Below are 24,633 nucleotides of genomic sequence, written 5' to 3'. Positions count from 1 at the left end.
CTTGTTGGCTAAATCAGTGTTTATCCCAACCTTGGCAACTTGAAGATATTTGGACTTCACTGGCTGGGGAATTCTGGGAGTTGAAGTCCAAATATCTTCAAGTTGCCAAGGTTGGGAAATACAGTACAGTACAGTACTGGGCTAAATAAATAAATTATGGCTCCTGCAAGGGATCAGCCCGCGGAGGGATTTAGTGTGAAAAGTGGCCGCTTGCAGGCGCCGCCGTGTGGTTCCCTTGGCAAGAGGCGGCGAAGGCGGCTCCAGTGTCGGAGGGTCGCCATAGAAACCGGCACCGCGCCATTCTCAAGCCGGATCCTGCCTTCCTCCGGGACCCAAGGAGGGGAAGAGGCAGGACGGGCCGGATCGGCTCCGCGCGTCGGTCAGACTGCGTCAAGGGCTGCAGCGGTAGCCGCCGGTGCGGTAAAAGCACGAGGAGGAGGAGGAAGCACCGGGGGGAAGAGGAGGCCGAGCCCGCAGTCTCCGGGCCGGAGGAGCCGGGCCTCGATCGCTGCCAGAGGAAGGAAGAGCAGGTGGGGCAGCGGGGAGAGAGGCTGGCGATCAGCCCCCAGGAAAAGGATCACCGCTTTTGCAGAATCCGGAAAAAATCCGCCTTGGCCGGTTTTTCAATCCCGGAAAGACTTTTTTTTTGGCTCCGATTTGGATTTTGCATTTCTTAATTCCTGGGTAATTTTCTGCTTGCTGCGCCGCCGCCGCCTCTCAAGTCCGCCTGACTTTTCCATCCACCCTTAAGCAATGGAGCGCTCTCCTTTTTCCCCCCTGTCTAGACGGCGGGTGCGGTTAACCCTCCCGAGCTGTTAACTCGGGATTTGCGCGAAACTGACTTGGAATTGCAACCGGGCGGCGGGGATTATTGAGGTGTCACCGCGGATCGCGCAATACACCCAGCGGGATCCCCCCACCCACCCAATTTTAATCGATGCATGCCTTTTATTTAAAGGTGCACCCCTCCTCCGATTTTACACAGGGCTAAAAGACTGTCGGTGCAACTCCTTTTTTGCAACGCGTTGCTTTCCCCTCCTTTTCTTAACTGGGTTACAGAGCGCTACTCGGAGTTTCCCCCATATTTTTTTTGGACTGCAGCGATCCCCATTAACAGTCGTTAATAGCGTTTGCAGGTTTTCCAGAGCGATGTTGCCAGGATCGATCCAGATCTCCGGGGAGACTTTATCCAGTGCAGAGATTCGGGATATTTGTGAGAGCTTGCGGGAGAACTCCATCAAACTGCTTTCCCTCCGGGGTTGCCAAATTTCCGACAGAGATTTCGGTCGCATCTGCAAGGGGGTGGCGGAGTCTCATTCCTTGGCTCAGCTGAATCTTAATTTAGGGATTGTTTCCAATATCAACCGGGTCAAGCAATTGGCTGAAGCTCTGAAGACCAACCGCTCCGTCCAGTCTTTATTGTGAGTAGGCCCTCGTCTTAGTATCCACTGAGAATGTTGCCTCTTGCAAATCCTGGGCAAATGCTGTGCTTTAAAAGTGATGTTTCATTGACGTAAATGGAATGTACTCAATGGTGAGGGAGGGCAGCCAGGAATTCTTTGTGGTAGTTCGGTTATCCTTTCAATATTGTTAAGTAGTTATTGTTCCAAAGAAACATACTTTTCTGTCCTGGGAGGCAGGATTTCAATGCATCTTTAAAGAACCAGAGGTCATCCAATCCTAAATATTGATAATTACAAGCAACTGAATTCTCCAGAGTAATAGGTAGTTTTAGTAAATGCCACAGATTAGAATGTTTGCTATTTGTTTTGGAGCTGATAAAAGAAGTCAAAATCCAATAGATTTTAGTAGGAATGCAATTTCCCCATCTTTGGTTAAGAAAGCATGAAAACATAGTGAACATAGAGCTGTATTTTGCCATTTTGTTGCATTATGTTGGTGGAACAGTTCAATGAACTTCCAAATCTTGCATTCCTTGTTAATTGGTTCTGGGAGATGCAAGGAGTATCAAAAACTATGAATGCCAAATGCATTTTCCCCCCAGAAGAAATAATGTACATAAATTCAATGCATTCCCAAACCAAGGACAGTGCACATTTTAAGGCAATATGTACAAAGATAGGGTTGTATATTATTACTTTACATGAGAAATAAACACAAAACCCAATAGATTAAATAAAATAAAAACTTCACTTTACCTGCACAAATGGGAAAATACAAAAAATATACAAAATTATTACAGAAACTAAGACATGTGACTATCTGCTGGAAAGGGTAAAGAGTTGTCTAGCTTGTGTGTTGACTACCAAACAAAAGATAAGTACCAGGACAAAATTTTCTCAACAAAGAGCAGTAGTAACAATGCTACTGGATACCAAGGTACCACTGTAGTCAGAATAGCTTCAATCAATAATGGATATGGCTAATGCCAATTATGAATTTGAAGTTTTAAAAAGTGTACATTTTTTATTAAAGCTTAACCCTATTGGTTCTCAAATAAATGACAGTTTTCGCTTGTATTTTTATCAGGAAAATAATACACAACTCTTTCTTATACTTAGTGTGTCTTTAGAAAGGTTGGGAATGGCTGCCTTTGATATGGAACAGTTGACTTGAACTTGAATATTTGTTACAAAAACAACAACCCAGCAGAATGTAACTTTCACGAACAAGGATCTACCTAACAAAAGTCTCAGGAGTGTCTGACCTTGGCAACTTTAAGATTTGTGGACTTCAACTCCCAGAATTCCTGTGCCACTGCTAGCTCGGGAATTCTGGGAATCAAAGTCCACATGTATTAAAATGGTCAAAGTTGGACATCCTTGCTTTTCAAGATCACCATCACCCATCACTTCCCACAAATGACTGTATGACTGTAACTTTGTGGCTTGTAGCCTTACAATTTCCTAATATGATTTGATTGCTTATTTGTACCCAGACTATCATTAAGTGTTCTAACTCATGATTCTTGAACTTATATTTTCTTTTATGTACACTGAGAGCATGTGCACCAAGACAAATTCCTTGTGTGTCCAATCACACTTGGCCAATAAAATTCTATTCTATTCCAGTGTATCACTTCCAACAAAAGAAATAGGCTTCCAAACAAGACAGTTGAGACAAAATATGTATTATGTATTTTAAAAATATAAAATACTTGTTAAATATGTATTTTAAATACGACATTTTATCGAGCATTTTTCTCTGCCTGTTTCAGAAGGCTCAAGTGTTCTTATCCTTCATTATAACTTTCCTGTGTTTTTTAACCAGTGCCTGGTTTAATTCTAATTTCTGAAAAACAAGTACATATGCAGCAAGTATGCCAACTGATATTTCTCAACCTCAGCAACTTTTAAGTTATGTGGCTGCTGGCTGAGAATTGTGGGAGTTGAAATTCACACATCCCGAAGTTGCTGACATTGAGAAACACTGACCTAGGATTTGTTTATCATTTGCAAGTCAAAAGAAAAGAGAGTCTATAATTCCTTTTTCTTTATATGCAGCCTTCATGGAAGTCCTCTGACAGATGCTGGTCTGGCCATTCTCAACCCAGCTTTATCCATCCATCCATCCCTTGTGGCCTTGGATTTAGGGGATTGCATACTGGGGGATGAAGGTATCAACTTGATTTGTGGCCTTCTTCCTCCTGATGGGGCCAAGTCAGGTAAGGAAGATAAGACATGACATCTTTTGCAGCTGTCTTTTGCTCTATCAAAGCAAAAGAGATTGTGGGAGTTACGACTTCCTTATCCAAAAGAAATTATTGCTTTGATTTCTTAGTGCAGTGGACTTAAACCAAAAATCATCTGGTAGATAATGAGACTTAAGGAAGTTAAGAATAAATGAGTTCCAAGCAAATGTTTTTAAACATTTACTAAAATTATATTAAAAAAAAAAATTCAATTCATCACAGTCAATATTAAGAGCAGAAGTGTACTTTTCATGCGAAACTAGAATGGGCTGTTGAATTATACGTATACACATTCATACCTACAAACACACATATTACATACATACATATTACATACATACATACATACATACATACATACATACATACATACATATTCAAGGTAAACTCAGTATCCTAGAAATGTGAAGTGTTCTTCTATAACATAAAAGGTTTTCTGTAAATATCATGCATTTGTTTTCAGCAAAGCAACCAAATATAACAAATTTCAAACAAAACTGTAATTATTAGAAACAATACCAGAGAGTGCTTGACTGAGTAAAATACTAATTTGCCTTTCTGAATTTATAATTTCTCTCCGCTTCCCCATTCTTCACTAATTTCTAACTCCAGTAGGAATTCAAGAGTGGAAATGTTGAATATATGTTCTGCTGTACATGGATCCTTGGTCTAATACAAAAATAAATGAATAGATACTGTATTTGCTTACATACACATATAATATCTCTCTCTCTCTCTCTCTCTCTCTCTCTCTCTCTCTCTCTCTCTCTGTCTCTCTGTCTCTCTCTCTCTCTCTTTCTCTCTGTCTCTCTCTCTCTCTGTCTGTCTCTCACTCACTCTTGCTCTCTCTCTCTCTCTCACACACACACGGATGGTTTTATAACATACACACATTGTAAAGGCTCTCCTCTGATTTGGGGCAATCTATTAGCAGGATAACATCCAAGCATAAAGTTTTGGTCAGGGCATCTAAGATTCAGTAATTGGGAATAATACCACTTTTTGGAGTGTAGTAAAGCCTATAGAGAGATGGATGGCAAACAAATCTAGTACATAATACCACAATGACTACATTTTGTTTGTTTTGTTTTGTTTTCTGTAAAAACTCAGCTGAGCTAAATCCAGGACAAATTCATAAAACTGGATGTTTTTATTTACAAGATTGTTTCTAAAGGATTTAAAGCATTCCAGCTAGATTAGGAAACTCAAACCAACAGAGGAAAGATTAGTTTAAACTAAGCATTGTGTAAATAGGTTTTAGCTCAAGCTTCAATTGTGACCAATCTAGACTGCTGATACAATAGTGTGTAAATACAAACATGTTAAGAATTTGGATGGAACATTTCTACCTAGTCAAAACATTATAGAGGAAGATCTGGTACCCCACAACAGCTGAACAACCACTTATAGGCAGTTACTTCTATTTACCTAAGGAAGAAAAATTATTTTGGGCACTTTCAACCAGTTTCTGAAAAAAAACCCTACTGAGATCTATAAAACCTGATTTGTTCTGCATACATATTTTAAAGCTCTCTTGTACTAATTGATGTAAAGGAAAGCACCACTATATTATTATTCAAATATAAACAAGCTGAAATATATTGTTATTTTTTTTCTTTTCCAAGTTGGAATTTAATTAGACTGTGACCATGATGATTACTTTTGACTTTCAGTTAAGGTTAAAGTTTTTGAATAAAAAAACAATCATTTGAGATTGCAGTTAGTAATTGTACTTCTTTAAGCATTCATCCTTAGGAATCCAATCAAATGCTGATTTTAAAGGGACAAAAGTAACATAGGTAAACTTCCCGATATTATGGTATATTTTAAAAATTAAGTAATGTAATGCAATCTTGTTTTTCTGATTATCTAAAACCATAATAATCCTCTCCTGGAACATATACTGTACCTGCATATGTGTTTATTTAATTGAATACTGTAACGTCTTATCTAATATAATCTCTATAGTACAGTATGTTTGCATACATTATCAGTTTTGGTGATCAGACATATGCATTAATATGGAGAAGTGTAAAATGCTAATCAGCTGCAGGTGAGAAAATGTATCCCTAAGTCAATGGTAGTGAACCTATGGAACACCCGCCATTGCTCCAGCTATTTTGGGTCTATGCTGCACAGGTGTGTGTGCCTCCCACCCGCCAGCTGGTCTTTGGGTCTCTCATGCACGGGGCACGGCCACTGGTGTATGTGTGGGGTGCATAGGTGCCCTCACCCTGCAATTTGGGTGTGCCTGCACCCAGTGTCTAAAAGGTTTCCCATCACTGCCCTAAGTCAAAGGTAATGAATATATACATCATTTTAAGCACATACTCACAATATAGCTTAATAAACAATCTTCTATTTTGAAATATATTTTTGTTTATAGCATCCTGGGGTTGTAGACGAGACATACAAACTGTAATACAGGTCAGCCTGCTATATTTATCTTACGACTTACGACTGCTATCAAGCTCAAAGTTTCCGCTGCTCATAAGGCAGTTGTTAAGTAAGTTTTACAATAGTTGTTAAGCAAATCTTAGCAGCTTAGCGAAGTTGGCTTTCCCCATTGTCCTTGCTTTTCGGAAACCAGCTGGGAAGGTTACAAAAAGTGATCACATGACCTTGGAACAGGGCATAAATACATGCCGGTTGCCAAACATTGGAATTTTGATCAGTCGTAAGTGTGAAAACTGTCACAAGTCACTTTTTTAGTGCCATGGTAATTTTGAGCGGTCACTAAACAGAAGGGTTATAATTCAAGGACTACCTGTAGCTATTGTTTGGATTGGAGAGTCAGAGAGTAGAACTTAGTTCTTAGTTAGGTCCCACAGAGTTGGCCTTTTCCAGGTCCCGTCAACTAGACAATGTCACTTGGTGGGTCCTAGGGGAACAGCCTTCTCTGTGGGGGGCCCGGCCCTCTGGAATCAACTCCCCCTGGAGATTTGCACTGCCGCTACTCTCCTTACCATTCGTAAGAATTTGAAAACATATTTGGGGTCAGCCTCTGGCCAGTGAATGTGTAGGATGCTGTAGTATGTTTCTGAATGTTTGACTTTTAAAAGTTTAATTTTTTAAAAATATTTTAAATTAATTATTTCTGTTAATTGGATTTAGAAGTGTTTTATATATTGTATTTTTATTGAAATGTTGTAAGCTGCCCCGAGTCCATGGAGAGGGGCGGCATATAATTCCAATAAATAAATAAATAATAAACTTCAATATTCCTGAAAGAGTTTTCCCCAATCTTATGCTCCAGAGGTTGTGGGACTGCAAGTTGCAACATTGGACCATAGTGTTTAGAATTTCTGTACTCATTTTAGCACATCTGAACAGCATTATCTTGGGGTAAGGTAGAACATGATCAAATATTTAGCTTATTGTTACATTATTGTGACAATTGGGAAGATTATTGGAGCTTGCCTCTCAGCCACTCAAGCACACCTGAGCTTCTTTTTGCTCCTGAAAATGTTTTGCTCCACGTCTAGTTTCTTCATATCTAACACAGGTTACCAAATAATTGTTTGAACAATAGCGTGTTGAAAATACGCTATTGAGGTTAATTGGACAGGGTTGGCTAAGTTTCACCTACATTAATAATTCAATGAGATCAACTCTGAATGAAAGAGGCTTTGTAAAAGTTGCCATGAGGTCACCTGGCTTTTCTTTTATACCTAGGATTGAAGGAACTGACTCTCAGTGCAAATTCTGGCATCACCCCCAAGGGATGGGGACGTCTGGCTATTGCAGTGGCTCATAGTTCCCAGGTGCGAGTATTGAACTTGGACTACAACCCCCTGGGTGAGAGGACTATTTGGATTTGGATACTTGGCAGTGGTTTATGCGTGTCCTTCCGGCTACTAGAGATCTTGTTGGGCTTATACAGGTTATAACATTTAAAGCTTGCATCTTAAAACAAATTCAGATAATACCCAACAGAGCTACTGATAGGTCATTACATCTTCTCGGCTAGGAATCAAAGTCAATGGGTGCCATGGGTGCAAGGTTTTTGGATTTGCCTGGGCCTCATCAACCAAAGAGGAATCGTCTTGGGCAGTATGTAAAATATGTAGTTACTGTAGATAAATAACAAACTTTCTTTAATTTTTTTTTAATAAGCCTTGTAGGGCTTCATTACGCACAGTCCAGGGCCTGATGCGGCTTGCGGGTTTGACATGGTTGTCTTATTCCAGGAGTCAACAACCTTAAACACACAAAGAGCCACAAAGGTCCTAACTGGAAGCTCCCTATTCAATTCTGGAGCCAACAGGAAGTCTATTTCCGCTGCCATAGAGTCTCCTCCTAATGTGGCGTCCTTTTTCCTCTGCCGACCAGATGTCCTGTTCTCCTACCATAGAGTCTTCTCCTAGAGAGGCATCTTTTTTCCTCTACCTATCCTAACTGAAAGCCCTATCACAGTGATGGCGAACCTTTTTTTCCTTGGGTGCCAAAAGCGTGTGTTGGCACGCTGTTGCATGCGAGTGAGTGCCCACACCCATAATTCAATGCCCCTGCACATGTGCGCACAACCCTCCCCCCTCCCCTGTTCCCTGACTTCCAGTAGGCCTGGTAGGGTCATTTTTTTGCTCTTCTCAGGCTCCGGAGGCTTTCTTGGAGGGCAAAAACAGCCTTCCTCACTCCCCTGCCCCCGAGGCCCTTCAGAGGCCAAAAATACCCTCCTCCCAGAGCTTCCGAATAAGCCAAAAATCAGCTGGCAATGCACCCTGGAACTCAGCTTGGGCAACAGCTCACGTGCCAGCAGATATGAACTCCGCATGCCACAGGTGGCACTTGTGCCATAGATTCGCCATCACTGCCCTATCAACTGTGGAGCCGACTGGCAATGGAGCCACAGCAGAGGGATGAAAGAGCCACATTGCAGCTTCAGAGCCAACGGGTTGCTGACCCCTTTGTTATACCAATAGTAATTTAAAAGCAGCTTATTCTGTCCTCTAATTAAGAGGAGCTGAGGACTATGAGAAGGCTACTTGGAAACAAACCAAATTTGGCAGCTGCTTTCTACAAAATCAGCCCAATTGTGCCAGATTTATCCAGTGTTTTCTAGCCCAACCTTCTATAGCCAATTGTCTTCTGGATGTGTTAGAACTGTACCTCCCTCACCAGATGTTCAAAGGCTGGTAGGGACCTAGTAAATTTTCAGTCAAATCTTTCCCCAATCTAGGCTTTTCCCCCCTCTTTGTGGGTAAGTCAGGCCCATTTTGTCAGCAATAATCTTCCACCCACAGCTTAAAATAGAAGCAATAAAAGGAAGTTTAAGAAACCACTCTACAATTGAAAGCTGAAACCACAAAACCAAACCTGCCACCATCCCATAACTCTATTCTGGAAAAGTAGGACAGAGGCCTACCCCATTCTACACGAAGGAAGAGCAGAGCCACTATTGGGCCGTCTGGAGCCAAGGTTTTGAACTTCTGAAGACTCTGTGGCAGTACCTCCTTCGTGGACTGATTGGCTGGATTCTATCCCACGCCCTATAGGTCTTTACCGCTGGGCTTGGTGGGTGTAACTTCTCCCTTTCCCGGCCACCGCTTCGAAAAATAGCAAGGCAAAGAGGAGTTCCAGCAGTAGTTGCCATGGAAACTCCTTCCCTTCCCAGCTGCGTTGCTGAGCTGATTTGACAGCTGGTGAGGCAGGCTGCTCTGTATTGCTCATCCCACTAAAGGAGATAGATGTGAATATCTTGGCCGTACTTGTGCACGCTCTACCTCACCTTGCCCTCTCAGTATGGATGACCCCCCCCCTTCTCCCCACACACACTTCAGTTCCCAAGGAGCTGTGCATATCTTTTCATCCGCTAACCAATCATAAGCTGCTAGACCTAGAGAACTACTCAGAGACAAGGATTACACAGAGATTTGCTCAGTGTCTGTGTTATTTTTTTGCTATTTATTTATTTATTGATTGATTGATTGATTGATTGATTGGATTTGTATGCTGGCCCTCTCCGGAGACTGGGGGGGGGGCCTAACAGCAATAATAACACAGCGTATAACAATAATCCAATACTAAAAACAATTAAAACTCATTATAATAAAAAACAAACATACATACAGACATACCATGCATAAAATTGTAAAGGCCTAGGGGGAAAGGGTATCTCAATTCCCCCATGCCTGGCGGCAGAGGTGGGTTTTAAGTAGCTTACGAAAGGCAAGGAGGGTGGGGGCAATTCTAATCTCTGGGGGGAGTTGGTTCCAGAGGGCCGGGGCCGCCACAGAGAAGGCTCTTCCCCTGGGTCCCGCCAGACGACATTGTTTCATTGACAGGACCCAGAGAAGGCCAACTCTGTGGGACATGACCGGTCGCTGGGATTCGTGCAGCAGAAGGCGGTCCCGGAGATAATCTGGTCCGGTGTCATGAAGGGCTTTATAGGTCATAACCAACACTTTGAATTGTGACCGGAAACTGATCGGCAACCAATGCAGACTGCGGAGTGTTCGTGTAACATGGGCATATTTGGAAAAGCCCATGATTGCTCTCGCAGCTGCATTCTGCACGATCTGAAGTTTCCGAACACTTTTCAAAGGTAGCCCCATGTAGAGAGCATTACAGTAGTCGAGCCTCGAGGTGATGAGGGCATGAGTGACTGTGAGCAGTGACTCCTGGTCCAAATAGGGCCGCAACTGGTGCACCAGGCGAACCTGGGCAAACGCCCCCCTCGCCACAGCTGAAAGATGTTTCTCTAATGTGAGCTGTGGATCGAGGAGGATGCCCAAGTTGCTTGGCAAGAATGAAAAGCAGGAGGAAAAGGAGAATTTCCTCACCATTGCCTAGCACCTTGCATTGTCACGGTGAAGTATTAACTGAGCATCTTCTTTATAAAGCTGCAATTATGGAATTCAGCATTAGGAGCCATAATCTGAGGGAAAGTGGAGAAAATTACACCATTTGGATGACTGCGGATGTCGCTCATGTTCTGCCAGTCTTGGGAGTGGGTGCATCGGGTAGAGCTGCATTGTGATTGTCTCACGTCTCCCGGCTTTCTCTTCCATAGGTGACCAGATAGCAGCAATGCTGGCTGTTTCAGTGGCATCCAGCCGCACCTTAGAAGTTTTAGATTTGGAAGGGACAGGACTTACCAACCAGTCAGCTATGGTAAGGAAGGTATCTCTTTTGTGGCCCTTATTTCTCTTGCCAGTCATTTATTTATTTTTATTTTTTATTTTTGCAATTTATAAGCCACCCAACCTCTCACGGTACACAACAATGAAAAACAATATAAAAAATAATTTAAAAACCCTTAATAAAACATTCATTCAATCAGCCGGGACTAGATGGCATGGTTCACCGGCCCCAGGCCTGCCGGCAAAGCCTCATTTTCACAGCCTTTTGGAAGGCCAGGGATATTGTGCAGATCTCTGGGGGAACTTGATTTCAGAGGGCTGAGCCACCACAGAGAAGGCCCTCCTACGTGGTCCTGCCAGCCGATGCCATCTAGTCGACAGTGAAAAATCTGAAAAGCTTGCACATAATTCCTCCCTCCACCCCATGTATTTTTCCTTTTCTCAAGAGAGCTAAGAATTTACAATTACTTAAAACTTTACAATGTGGAAAATATCCTCCTCCCCTTAGATTTTGGTTTGATGTGAAGGGAGTGGTTTGTTTTTTAAAAAGCAACAGAGATTGACACAATCACAGGTGTTATATAGGGTGAATTAGTGACAAAAGTCTCTTTAGGGATGCAGAACTTGCTCTGTGTAATTATTATAATTGGGAATAGGAAGAAATACAACTGGGTCATTCGAGCCCTGTTAATTCCATGTCATAATAAATACACTTTAGATCTTGCAGGAGTCAATCTGAGTCAAAGTCACCAGGGGCGGCATACAAATCCAAATAATAAAAATAAATAAATTATTCTTCCAAGCTTTCAGGCTCAGATTGAAGCCCATCCTCAGGGAACTTCAGAATGTGTGCACATGGCTATTCTATGAGTTGTGTTCATATGATGCCTGACTGTGTGTGGCTTTTAGTTAAATTAGGGTGTTGATGGCTGGCTATTAAGTAGTTGTTGCTTCCACTGCACACTTGGCTCCTAAATACATGGTAGGATGGTGATGATATATCAGCACTCCTATTGGCTGATCAAGGGCCCATTTCCCAAGCTTCAGTCATTTTTCTGGCTATTTTTGTCCCTGCTCAGCCAGCAATCTTAATAGTTGCAAAATTGAATTCTTGTCCTTGTTCATAGCAATGAGTTTGGGGTCCCCTCATCTAACTGCTTGCTCTTGTTCTTGCAGTCTGGTGGTTAGCTTTCTCCCAATCTGTCACAGGCAATCCATGCAGGGAATCTAGTAAATCACTTTAGAAATTTTCCCCACCTCCAAATAATGTTTGTAGTGCATTTTAGATCTTTTTAGTTTCCCGGTGACCGGTGTGAGCCATTTTTCATGATGCCTCTGTTCTGACTCAATTCAGATCCTGTTGGACATGGTGGAAAACTATCCAACAGCTCTGAGGACATTGATCCTGGCAGAGAACAACATCAGTCCCGAACTACAGCAGCAAATCTCAGACCTTCTTTCAGAGGGAGAGGAAGACGATGAGACTGTGAACCATGAAGTGATGGCCAGAGAGAAGAATTCCTGGATCTGTCAAAGCAGTAAGATTGGTTCCCTCTTGAGCATGGGAGGTGACACTATGTGGGAGATTTACAGGCATGTGGAATTAGGAAACTGCATTTTTTATCTTTTGATCATTTTTCTTTAGTCTGTTTTTATCATACTGTAAAACTAATTTGCATTTCAGTCAGTTTATCTGACTTTAGAAAGGGGGAAAGTATACTGCTCAAAAAAAATAAAGGGAACACTTAAACAACAGAATATAACTCCAAGTAAATCAAACTTCTGTGAAATCAAACTGTCCACTTAGGAAGCAACACTGACTGACAATCAATTTCATTTTGTTGTCAGAACAAAGTATTCAGTGAGAATATTTCATTCATTCATATCTAGGATGTGTTATTTGAGTGTTCCCTTTATTTTTTTGAGCAGTGGATAGTAAGCCATGTAAAACAGTTTAAACAGACCAGATACTTAAATAGCCCACTAGTTGAGATTCCTAGTGATGAGTTGCTTTTTCAAATATAGAGGAATTCTATATTTCAGATTGCCACATACATTGGTGGAGAATGCATATGTTCTCATTCTTGTAATATTGAAGTTTTGATACTTGTATCTCCAAATTGTATTGTTCTTTCACCCCAATATTGATTTGCACTTAGAATATCTGGAACTGAAATTCCTCTTTCAGGGTGAAATCTTAATAGAAGCCAATGGATACTAGATTTGAATATAATCTAATAGTTAATGCTTTCATGGAGATGGCAAGCTACTTCCAAAATCTTTTCAAGAAAACTGCAGGGAACATGTCTGGGGAAGAAATGACAAGCTGAAGATTCACCACCAAAGGTGAAGCTGACCATGACAGAATGAAGACCCAGGAGTAGACTGCCTCTTCACAATTTCTCTCTGGACAATGAGAAGACTTGAGATCACCCACAAGTGCTCCAGACAGTGGTTCCTCCCGGGGAGACCATGAGACAATTATCTCAGTAGCTTTAAAGTTCTAGGAGATGAGGGAATAGCCATCTTGTTCAAACTCCATTTGGCTCCTCAAAAAGAAAATACTTGTTAATTGCTTTTCAGCTATTAGGAACTTTCACATCTTACAACATCCAGTGAGTCTCCTTCAATCCTTTGTGAAATAAGTTTGAAATAGCAATAGCACTTAGTCTTATACAGTCATACCTCGTCTTACGAACCTAATTGGTTCCCCGGGGAGGTTCGTAAGACGAAAGGTTCGTAAGACGAAACATTGTTTCCCATAGGAAACAATGTAAAGTCAATTAATCCGTGCAACAACAAAAAAAACCCCGCAAAAAAACGCTGCCTCCCGGCTGTCACCTTTTAAAACAGCCCGGGGGCTTCTCAGCGGCCTCCCGAACGCTGAACGCCAAACCCGAACTTCCGGGTTCGGCGTTCGGAAGGTTGCCGAGAAGTCCCCCGGCTGTTTTAAAAGGTGACAGCCAGGTGGCGGGGCTTCTCGGCGGCCTCCCAACGCCGAACCCGGAAGGTCGGGTTTGGCGTTCGTAAGACGAAAAAAGTTCGTAAGAAGAGGCAAAATTTTTCTGAACCCAGGTTCGTATCTCGGGTTGTTCGTAAGACGAGGGGTTCGTATCTTGAGGTACCACTGTATACTGATTCACAGTGCTTTACAGCCTTGTTATTGCCCCAACAATCTGGATCCTCATTTTACCAACCTCAGAAGGATGGAAGGCTGAGTCAACCTTGAGCCTGACATTCAAACTGCCAAATTGCAGACAGCTGGCAGTCAGCAGAAGCAGCCTGCAGTACTGCATTCTAACCACTGTGCCACCCTGGCATATTTATTAAATACTTAATTTTATTTTTCTAGAATAAACAGCAAAAATGGTGATGGAAGCTTTTATATGATTTTATAACAGACTAAGGGATCAGATAAAGTCCAGAAAAAGTTTGTGAAATTAATTATAAAGAATCCTTGTGGGAAAATGCTTTTGTTTTGAGTTCCTTTACAAAATACTATAGTAAAACAAGAAAACTGCAGAGACTTGTCTAGCCAGTCATGGGTGACACTGAAGTGCACAAACACCCTAAGTAAATGCTTCCACATTGAAAGCAATTTCCTTGAATCATTCATATAAATGGTATGTGGCAGTAGCAATTAATAGAGTCACCTAGCCTACTTACATACACACATACACACCAATCTGGTTTCCAGTTGTTTTTTTATATGCAGAAATTCCATAATTGAAAACCAGAAATAAGATATGATTTCACCTTCTCTCTATATATATAAAATTAATGTAGGGCTTTGGAGGGAGTAGGAATAAAAATAAATGCTGCAAAACAGGAAGATCTTTAACACCGCATTAGGAATGAAAAAGCCTTTTTCAAAGGGAGTAGGAATGAAAACAAGACTGCAAAGACTTAGGGCTAGAAAGAACCTTCTTTGGAGGGAATAGGAAGCTGGGAAGATCATTAGCACCTAGTTAGGGCTGGGGGGAAAAGCTGCAAAATTTGGGGTATAAGATGCACTCAAATTTTCAGCCTCTTTTAGGGAGGAAAAAAGTCTTATATTCTGAAAAATACGGTATTTTTCCATCTGCTAAAATATTACAAATTGATCACTTCCTCCTATAAACCATCATTTATCAATTGGCAAATCCATAAAATGTTGTTTTTGTTCAGATATCAGCAAAAAGTTTGTAAAGGTGTCCCAATATTTCATAAAGGTATGTTATATTTAATTCTGATCACATACCTCAACTTTGTATTCTTTCCTTTTGCTTCTAATAATCCTTAATTCATTCTTGTAGGATTTGATCTCCCTTCAATTTTTGTTTTTCTATCTCCAAAGATAGAAAAGATACATTTATCTAGGGTTATTCTGTCTTACCATTTTTAATTCCATTTTGTCTGTCATCTCCAATTTATTGTCCAGAATTTATTTTTAAATATTTCTGCATTAATATTTATGTATCCCTTTCATCTTGTCAAGTCTTCCAAAATATTCCCTTTCAGTTATCGTTTTTTAAAAATCTTTTGTAAGTGATACATTCTTACTATTGTAAGAAAACAGAGTTACTGACATTTTAGCGTCCAGATACTAATCCCATTCTTCAAAAAATTTCCTGAAATGTCTCAAATGTCACAACCTCGTCTGTCATTGGTAAGTTTCACAAGAAACCTCCCAATGACAATTCCTTTCTTCTTCTTCTGAAGTTTTAAGTCTCCTCTAGTGCTTTACTGTATTTTTAAAATTGCAAAATTACAAATTTCTATTGCTTATTTTCTAATAGACTTAATTCATTTTCCCATGAAAATACTGGGTTTTTTCATTATTTCCCAAGGCTTTTAACAAAAGTCTTAATATTCCCTGTCTGGTCCCTTCATTTGTTTGTAACCTTTTAAGATTAAGTTTTTATTAAGCTTTTTTGCTGTTTACCTCATTTCTTTTAATTATGCAGGTTGTGAATTTATCTTTTGTATTGGAACAAATGTTAACTCACCAGATGTTTTTTACAAACTTGTTGCTACGAAGATTTCTGGCAACTTTACAGTAAATATACTTCAAAGGTGTTTAGAAAGTGAGGCTTAATAAACCTGTTGTTATTAAAAGGTTCTGCTGCAATCGAGGCTCTTCCCTTCTTCTCTGACATTGAAACTTGCAGGAAATTGCTGTTACCCCTAGATAGAGATGGGTGGATTTTTGTTGTTGTGATTTTGAGACCAAGTTAAAAGAGAAATTCACAGGCTGAAAATTAATCATTTTGTTTTTGGGATTTTGGCAGCACTATCTACAGGGCCAATAGGAAGGTTAAAAAGTTGCCAGCATCAATGCTAAAGAAACTTTTTTCCATTTCAGATTCTAGTTCCCAGATGGTCTTGGTAACTTCAGGCCTTGGAGAAAGTCTATTAGCGGAAACAGAGATGTGAACAGAATGTCTGATGAGAAAAACATTTCCATGTACTGTATTTGGAAAGATCATACTTTCACACATCTTGTGTAATGTCTATTGTGCTTCTGAATTCATTGTGTGCACAAAGCGAAGACAAGAAAGCTGATATGCCTGGATGCAGATACTGGGCTTTGAAGACCCATCTATTAGTCACCTTTCTTTTCCTACTCTGGAACCAGATGCTAATTAATCGGTCCTTATCATCTGCTTTCGATGATTCAGTTGCTGTATTTTTATATTTTGCCATACTTAACTGATTTTCGGGAGAAGCTGCATTTTTTCAGATGTATATATTTAATGTATAAGAGATATTCTTTTTATTGCTTGTATTTATGCTTGGGTAAAATTTTATAAAATTCACAAAAACATGGCAGAGTTCTGATCTAGGTGTGGATGAAAAAATTAGAAGGGAGGAGATGTACATTGAAAATAGTAACAGCTCACCTGAGCATGTTATTAGTAAAATACTTTGGCTGCTGGATTCCACCTATCTTGTTGTCTTATGCAAAGCAGAATGCTAAGGTATATTTGTGGCATATATTAACCTAAATTATACAGTTTATGGTTGAAGGCATGACTCCTAATGTAGACACCAAGTGACAACCATGGGTAGAATACAGGAAAGCAAATAAATAAAATCAGTCCTCATATTGGGACTTATCAAACATGGAAAGCCTCTAGAGGTATGGATCTTACTGAGATTGGGGGGGGGGGGGCGCAAACCCAACCAAGCAGTATACACCTAACCCCATCCCCAATCACCAACAAGACAAAGGATCTAGGGTATATCAGACTGAGTTTCCCCATTCCTTTTGCCTCTACCACACCTAAAGCAGCAACTGGCGACGACAAGGGACACAAATTATTTGAGGGGAAACCTCAAATGTGTCATATTAGTTTCAGCTCCAGCCAGGCAAATATTTTCTCGGACTGGCAAAAGGGGAGAAAGTAAGCAACAGCCTTGTTTCCAAATAAATGGAATCTAGAATTTGCCTTCCTGTGGACCACAAATAATGTCATATATGTATGGTTTGCTTGGGACACCTGTAGAATTGCGCACACAGTCCTCTGTCCTTATAAAACATTCTGAGCATAACTATTACAATGATTAGGTGAAGCCTTTTTGAAGAACAGAAGGTAGCTTCTAACAAGGACTAGAAACTGTCTAGATGTAAAGTTCCATTCTTAAGAGACAGCTCTGGTGTATCACACTATGAAATGCCCTGATTTTGCTAAAAGACCATTTGACTTACATGAAGTTCTTTTTTCTACAACAGAAACAGGGCATCTAGCTCGCTTAGGTGTTGATAGCCCTACACATACACTATATTTTTCGAAGCATATTTTATTAGGTAATCTTGGGAGTTGTCAAACAGAAAGCATTGTGAGAATCTTCTGATTCTGCCCTGGGTGTAAAGCTGGAAGAAGATATCACACCACAAAATTCTCTGCGCCACTGTGTGGTAAATCCAATGTACCAACTTTTTCTTGTTTAAAAATAAAATCCAAAACGGCTATACTAAAACATACATAAATGTATTGATTAAAAAAACCATTAAAAACCTTCATCCCCCCAGAAATGTATCAACTAATTCAGAACCAAAATGATAACATTACAAGACCATAACACTTTTTAAAGTACAAGTGAAGATTGTAAAACATATTACAGAGATCAGGTATGATTACAGATCATTATCTCTACTAAATTTTATATCAATTTTACTTCTATGTATGCATTCACTTTGGTCCAAAACTTTAAAAAAATTGTACAGTATTACCATCATTCTAGAAATGCAATATATCTCACCCACAAATAAAATTCAAAGACCTTGAAAACCAATAGGAGGCAGCAGTGTCTACATTTTCTAATTAGGATTTTTCTAGTAAATCCTTGCATGGTTTACAGTGGACTTCCAACCAGAAGTGGCAAAGCAATCTTTTGCATTAAGGTGCTTCCAGATTAGATCCCTTGCATTCCTGGTTAAAATATCAATTATCAAGTTTTGAAAAATACCCGTGATTGCACTTTTAGAATTTTAGCAGATGATTTCTATGGTGTGTTTCTGATTCAAGCCACAAAATAAACAACCAACTGCAGAGACATATTTTTAAAATAGTTTTATTTCTGCCTTTAAAATATACATTATTGGTTTGAAAATCTCAAAACAAAACAACCCCAAAAACCCAAAACAAAACACACACACCACCACCAAAACATTTTAGTTGTAGATTAACAGTCTTGAGTTGGGACTCTAAAGGGTGGGAGCAGCTAAATGAGTCAATTCAAGTTCTCCAACAAAATACTGCCAGAGGTGAAGGGCTAAGAAGCCAGATTGCACAAGGACAGTAAATTCACTTGATAAATTATACTATTCATTTATGATCATAATAAAAATATATTTCTTCTGGCTTTCTTCCCCCAGCCTTTAGCCCATTAAGTTGTTACCTACAGGGCTACCCAAGTGCTTGGGCAGCATGTCAACAGCACTTCAAAGGTCACTTATAGAAGGGGTTAAATGGGTACCCACAACCTCTGCAAGGCTTTAAATTTATCCCTTTTTGGCCCTTAAACCACATCTAACTTTTTTTTAACACTAAAAAAGTGTGAAATTTTAGATTCAACCAACTTGGAGGGCTGTAAGGGCCAAAAGAGAGATGGTAGTGACCCTGAGTTGAATTTTATGGGTCCCTGCTTTAGCTCAATGCATCTAAAGAGAGGAGAAGAAGAATAATATTCAAATTATTCCATTTGATGCTATGCTTGCGTCAGCTTCGGAACGGTTTTATGCAGCCAAACACAGAAAGGAGAACTAGATATGGATTTAACATATTGTAACCGAAATGGTCTCAAATCGATTCCATTGACCCAATTAGCCCATGAGAACTATTCATTTCAACTAGATAAGATTCAACCAATACTGGTTTAAATAAAAGGTCACCAAGCTGCCCTACCTCCATCAGTAACCCGATTAAAAGAAACAGAAAAAAATAGCGACCTTTGTCCTCTTCCATGTAGTGCAGAGAAAATTCAAGGAATTCACAAGCTAAATCAAGAGAATGAACGAGGAAGTAAGTAAATATCAGCTGAAGAAATCAGACCAGTAAATATTAAGTAAGCTAAAGGGATAATATCTTTAGCACCAGTTTATTAGCAAAAAATACTGTGTTACATCTCACTAATACAATGCAGTAGCTAGCAGCTTAACTAAAGGAATGGTCCATTAATAAGAATTTAAACACAGCCATATCCAAAAGGTCAGGTATGACCAGATTGCTGTATTTGAAAAGAAAGGCCGTAATATTCTCTAACAGAAAATTATCAAAATCTTATTCAAACAAATAACAATTAAGCAAAGTAGCCAAGAAGTTTCTCTGGTTGCATGAATAGCAGGGCAGGTTAATTCAATTCAAATATGGAAAGTTTGATTCTTTTAATGAAAAATTCTTAACACTATGAAATTAGTCCCTCCCCTCAAATGCGCAAATAACACACAAAAACAGCCGGAAAGGAAGAACAAAATACTGAATACAAGTAGGAAACCAAAAAGGGGGAAAGGGAATCAAAGACCTTGGGTAAGGCCTTGGAAAGGCACTAGTGTCAATTTGGACCCCATGCTGGGATGCCCATCCTCATCAGCCATCTCCCAAGGGGGGCAAACAAGAAGCATCTAATTTTGTGCCAAGAAGAGTCATCAAGAGGCAAGCTGGCTGTATGGTTTAATCTTGGATCAATGTGAATTTTTCTCCTCAGCTGGTGAAATAATTTTATGGACCAGACGCAAGATCAAAATCAAGATCAAAAAGCTGAGGTATCTCTTCCACAGCACATACCACCCCATCTCACAACACCTTTCTGCTCAACCAAAAATGGAGAGATAAGTACAGTAGTACCCCTAGATACGAGCATAATTCATTCCAGAAGGGAGCTTGTATGTCGAGCAACTCATATCTGGAACAAATGGCTTTAGACTTTGTTTTTCCCCTCCGAGATAACCAAAAGCAAGGATTCTTGCGCCACCTAGTGGATACTCGGCTCGTATCCTGAATTTGAGCTCGGGTCTGGAACAGAAATTTCCCCTCATGGCTTGTATCTTGGAATCCTCACATGTGGAGCAGCTCGTATCTCGAGGTACTACTTACATATTAACAGTTGAAGACCTGAAGCAGCATTCCTCAATTTGGCATCCCTCGCGCAGAAGTGTTGAAACCACACAGCCCTACACAATCACACTTGCTGGGAATTTTAGCCTCTACACATCTAAAGAATAAGAGTGAGGAAGACTAATCCAAAGGAAAACATAGATAGTATACTATCACCGTATCGTGATCCAGAGTATCCAAGTGATCCAGACTCAGATCATTGTGGCAAACAATCTAGCTCAGGTGGGAGACTATGGCAGGGAGTCTGAGGTCTAGTTTGGCAGAAAACCCCAACTTCCAGAAAATGGAGCCCCACACCCCATATGCAACATGCAAAGAAATGGTGGAGGAGATTCCTGTGCCCCTGATTCCTGGGTCCATAGGCCTTGTTGACCTATGCATGTAGCCACAGGAAGGCTTGGAGAAACAAAACATGAATTCACCAAAACTTTACAAAATTCACCAAAAGCTTACAGAAGTGAGGATGTTCATTCACAGGAGGCTTCTCACTTCATTCATCTTCTTCACCTGATGGCTTGGTGGGAAACTGAGACAAGAAAAGAGGGACGAAATATTCCTGCCTTGTCCCACAAGCCGAAAAGGTAGAAATATAGGCTTCGGGTGTCTCAGGACTTAATTTGAATGAATTGGAACTGATCAGTAAGTGTGAAGGCAGAATCTCTGAAGAAAAGAAAGGGATTCAGGTGGAATCCCTCACCGAGCGTTTTGAGAAAGGATGCGTGGAGGGGAGATAGAATGTGTACCTTTGTTTCAACTGCTCCATTGTTCTTTCCCTAAAGAGGGAAGATCTGTAAGGTAACTAACACCAGATTCAATTTCATGCAGTTAGAATGCTTGTGTAGATCTAAAATTGTGCTGGTTTGCCAATCATACATATTATAATTGGACTCAGTGTGACTATTTTCTAGATCTTGGCCTTCAAGACAAGGAGAACAGGTTGAAGAAGGCAGGCACAGAAAGCACAATTCTATCTCTTATCCACACCTGAGGAGTGCTTGAGCAGTCAACATCAGCACAAAAGAGTTGCCAGCATACATCAAAATGTATCCTGGTGCTAGAGAAAGAGTTGTCCGTCCCCCCCTTTTCCATGTATTAAAAAGGCAGTAAATACTTAAACATTGCCTAGAATTCCTGGCCAAAATAATGTGATGGCAATCCCTTGAGTCTCGGGCTTTGAAAGGCCACCCCAGGGAAGAGAATGCAACACCCAACCTAGGTAGCCAAGTCAATTCTTCTTCTCTGTTCTCAAGTAAGTAAGTTGCCTTGCTCCTGAGCCTGGGTTAGGCTGTCTTTCCGATGTAAATGATGAACCCCCATTCTCTTGGGGCTGCGATGTGGGCGCCCAGGAGGTGGCTTGCTCTTGCCATCCTTGCTCTGCTCAGAAACCACCTCCTGGCTGTCCACCCGGCTTTCCTGGAGCAGCAATTCTCCCAGTTCTTCAGCAGGGCTCCCAGACTGGCAGTCTGTGTAATCTTTGGACTTCTCTGGTGAAGGAGTGACAGGCTCTGCCAGCCCCTCAGTACCGGAACCCGGCAGCAATTTGCAGCTTTCGTCCTGGGAGAAATCTGTGCTGTAGTCCGAAGAGAAGTGGTTCCGGCGACTTCGAAACTCGGTGCTGTCGATGTCCACACTCGAGTCTCTGCTTACAGTCCAGCTGTAGCTCTGCACGGATTCTTCGCCATCCGAGTAGGCGGAAGCCACCCGGCCTAATTCTTGCATGGAGCGGCTGAACCGTTTCTGCAGCTCCTGCGCTGTGTCGTGGCTAAACGCAGTGCGGTTTACTAGCACCTGCTCTGTGGTGGGAGGAGTCTTGTCCACAAACATCCGCTGCCAGTTAGCTAGGAGATCCTCCTCGGAGCTGGCGGAGCTGGCGAATGTGCTGGGAATCTGGGGGGGACTGCTGAAGGGGCTGCTTTGAGACGATCCAGGAACCCGGCTCAACTTAGGGGAAGGTTGGTAGGAGCAGCTGGAGGCAGAGCGTTGACCTGAGACTGGGCTGCTAGGAAGGGGGCGCTGCCTGTCGCAGTTCTCATCCTCCCCCTGGACTAAGCTCAAAGAGATAGCTTGGCGGGTAGCGTAAGTACAGTTGGGCAGTGGGCTGTTCTTTGGAATCCTCACCTTGTCCTCTGAAAACTCAATGACTTTGCGCCCCGGATACATGGGGTGGGGAGGGGGAGGAGTGGGGTACGGGCTTAGTTTCTCAAAAGTAGGCACCTCCTTTGGCAGGCTCTCCGAGCAGTTCTGTGGCTTGCAGCTCCCATTTTGCTGTCTAGACCCTTCCTTCCCCTTGCTTTCTGCTTGCCCCGAACTCACACAAGCGTCAGGGAGAGTGCCACTCATATCGACATGCACAAAAACATCTTCAGCCATTGAGTGACTTCCACTGCAGGATTTGGCTGAGTTCAGCACCAGAGATTCGGGCTTCTCCAACACTCTAGCAATGACTGCGGTGGGCACAACATCAGAGGGTGCCAAGTTGTGCAGTTCCTCCTCCTGGCCGGGGCCTACAGAATCCTGAGTGTTTTGCAAGTGCTTGTTGACCATCTCTTGCAGCTCAGATGGAAGCTAATAAGAAAAAGACAAGAGTAGTCTGGAATTAAAACAGCGTATAGGAAACAGGGCAAATGGGATGGACAAAAACACCAAAATGCCTGCAGAGGTTTCTGCAAATCCCATCTTAAACTGCTTGTTCTAACCAAATGGAACTGAAGAGCTTTTGAAATATGTAATACCTACATTCAAAATACTTCTATTTCTATCACAGAATCAAGGGAAAATTGTGTTTTTGCATGACTGATAAACAATCCACATTTAGAAGAAATAGAAACATTTGTAATATCTTGCATTCCTTGCTCGTGTTAGGCCAACACAGTACTATTGATCAGTGGAGGATAAAAAGCTGATTGCCACACTGAACTGAATGGCTAATTCTCTCCTTGCCCTTTTATAAGACAGGGATCTCCAACCTTGGCAACTTTAAGACTTGTGGACTTCAACTCCCAGAATTCTGGGAGTTGAAGTCCACAAGTCTTAAAGTTGCTAAAGTTGGAGACTTCTGTTATAAGCTGCATCTGCCACGAAGCATCTAGTAATTATAGGTCACCATCTTGACCAAACTGCCCTAGAAACATAGAAACATAGAAGTCTGACGGCAGAAAAAGACCCCATGGTCCATCTAGTCTGCCCTTATACTATTTTCTGTATTTTATCTTAGGATGGATATATGTTTATCCCAGGCATGTTTAAATTCAGTTACTGTGGATTTATCTACCACGTCTGCTGGAAGTTTGTTCCAAGGATCTACTACTCTTTCAGTAAAATAATATTTTCTCATGTTGCTTTTGATCTTTCCCCCAACTAACCTCAGATTGTGTCCCCTTGTTCTTGTGTTCACTTTCCTATTAAAAACACTTCCCTCCTGGACCTTATTTAACCCTTTAATATATTTAAATGTTTCGATCATGTCCCCCCTTTTCCTTCTGTCCTCCAGACTATACAGATTGAGTTCATTAAGTCTTTCCTGATACGTTTTATACTTAAGACCTTCCACCATTCTTGTAGCCCGTCTTTGGACCCGTTCAATTTTGTCAATATCTTTTTGTAGGTGAGGTCTCCAGAACTGAACACAGTATTCCAAATGTGGTCTCACCAGCATTCTATATAGCGGGATCATAATCTCCCTCTTCCTGCTTGTTATACCTCTAGCTATGCAGCCAAGCATCCTACTTGCTTTCCCTACTGCCTGACTGCACTGTTCACCCATTTTGAGACTGTCAGAAATCACTACGCCTAAATCCTTTTCTTTTGAAGTATTTGCTAACACAGAACTGCCAATACAATAGTCAGATTGTATTAGTACTAGAATTAGTACTACTGATTTTGGAAACAGAACCATTTTTTGGAAACAGAACCACTCTGTCAAGCAAATTATATGCAAGGACTGTATCGTTTTCATCAGCTTTCATCTGTGCAGTCACACAAATAGATTCCACGCAGAACATCCTAGAGCTGAGCTTTGAGCAGAACGTGGCCCTTCCTTGCTCTCTAAGATGACTTCCTACAGGACGCTGCTCTTGTTCATTTCCCAATAAATACCGCAGCAATTTCTGTAAACCATGAAATGACAAATGCCAGGGAACATGAAAGCCAGAACCCATGGCAGAGATTGAATAGAGTGAATACAGAGGAGACACAGTCTTTGTCCCTGACTAAAGGCCCTGGTGATGGGCCAGATGTGTTAGGATTGTTAAGCATCGTGCTAACATAAATATCCAGCAATAGAAATGTGTAAAAAGTGATA

The 24,633-nt window shown here is 41.1% G+C and overlaps 2 protein-coding genes and 1 long non-coding RNA gene across 8 annotated transcripts in view; 1 reads left to right on the top strand and 2 right to left on the bottom strand.

The window, feature by feature from the left end:
• Positions 1–214: 214 nt before the first annotated feature.
• LRRC73 (leucine rich repeat containing 73) lies at positions 215–17,697 on the top strand. 3 transcript variants are annotated; one of them, XM_070734190.1, is made up of 6 exons: positions 215–1,421; positions 3,465–3,625; positions 7,328–7,450; positions 10,665–10,765; positions 12,089–12,272; positions 16,079–17,697. In XM_070734190.1, exons 1-6 carry the CDS (start codon positions 1,150–1,152, stop codon positions 16,147–16,149), a joined length of 912 nt encoding a protein of 303 aa, XP_070590291.1. In that variant the 5' UTR covers positions 215–1,149; the 3' UTR covers positions 16,150–17,697. The 3 variants fall into 3 exon arrangements, with proteins under 3 accessions (XP_070590291.1, XP_070590292.1, XP_070590293.1); XM_070734191.1 differs by having other exon boundaries at positions 277–1,421; positions 12,089–12,327; XM_070734192.1 differs by lacking the exon at positions 7,328–7,450 and having other exon boundaries at positions 300–1,421.
• On the bottom strand, positions 3,465–9,159 carry LOC139157430 (uncharacterized). The gene is made up of 2 exons (XR_011557487.1): positions 9,018–9,159; positions 3,465–3,669 (listed from the first exon to the last, which is right to left on the bottom strand). It is a non-coding gene; the product is annotated as an uncharacterized lncRNA (long non-coding RNA).
• Positions 17,698–18,275: 578 nt separating the features above from the next.
• The window catches only part of TJAP1 (tight junction associated protein 1), a 77,507-nt gene continuing 71,149 nt past the window's right edge, over positions 18,276–24,633 (bottom strand). For all 4 annotated transcript variants that reach the window (XM_070734186.1, XM_070734185.1, XM_070734188.1 and 1 more), the window contains one exon: positions 18,276–22,898. In XM_070734186.1, the coding sequence (XP_070590287.1) occupies positions 21,579–22,898 (1,320 nt within the window). In that variant the 3' untranslated portion in view covers positions 18,276–21,578. The remainder of the gene's footprint in view (positions 22,899–24,633) is intronic.

This window comes from Erythrolamprus reginae, chromosome 1 (genome assembly GCF_031021105.1).
Source record: "Erythrolamprus reginae isolate rEryReg1 chromosome 1, rEryReg1.hap1, whole genome shotgun sequence".
NCBI classification, from domain to species: domain Eukaryota; kingdom Metazoa; phylum Chordata; class Lepidosauria; order Squamata; family Dipsadidae; genus Erythrolamprus; species Erythrolamprus reginae.
The sequence above is the reverse complement of the archived record's forward strand: the minus strand, read 5'-3'. Positions and strand labels throughout refer to the sequence as shown.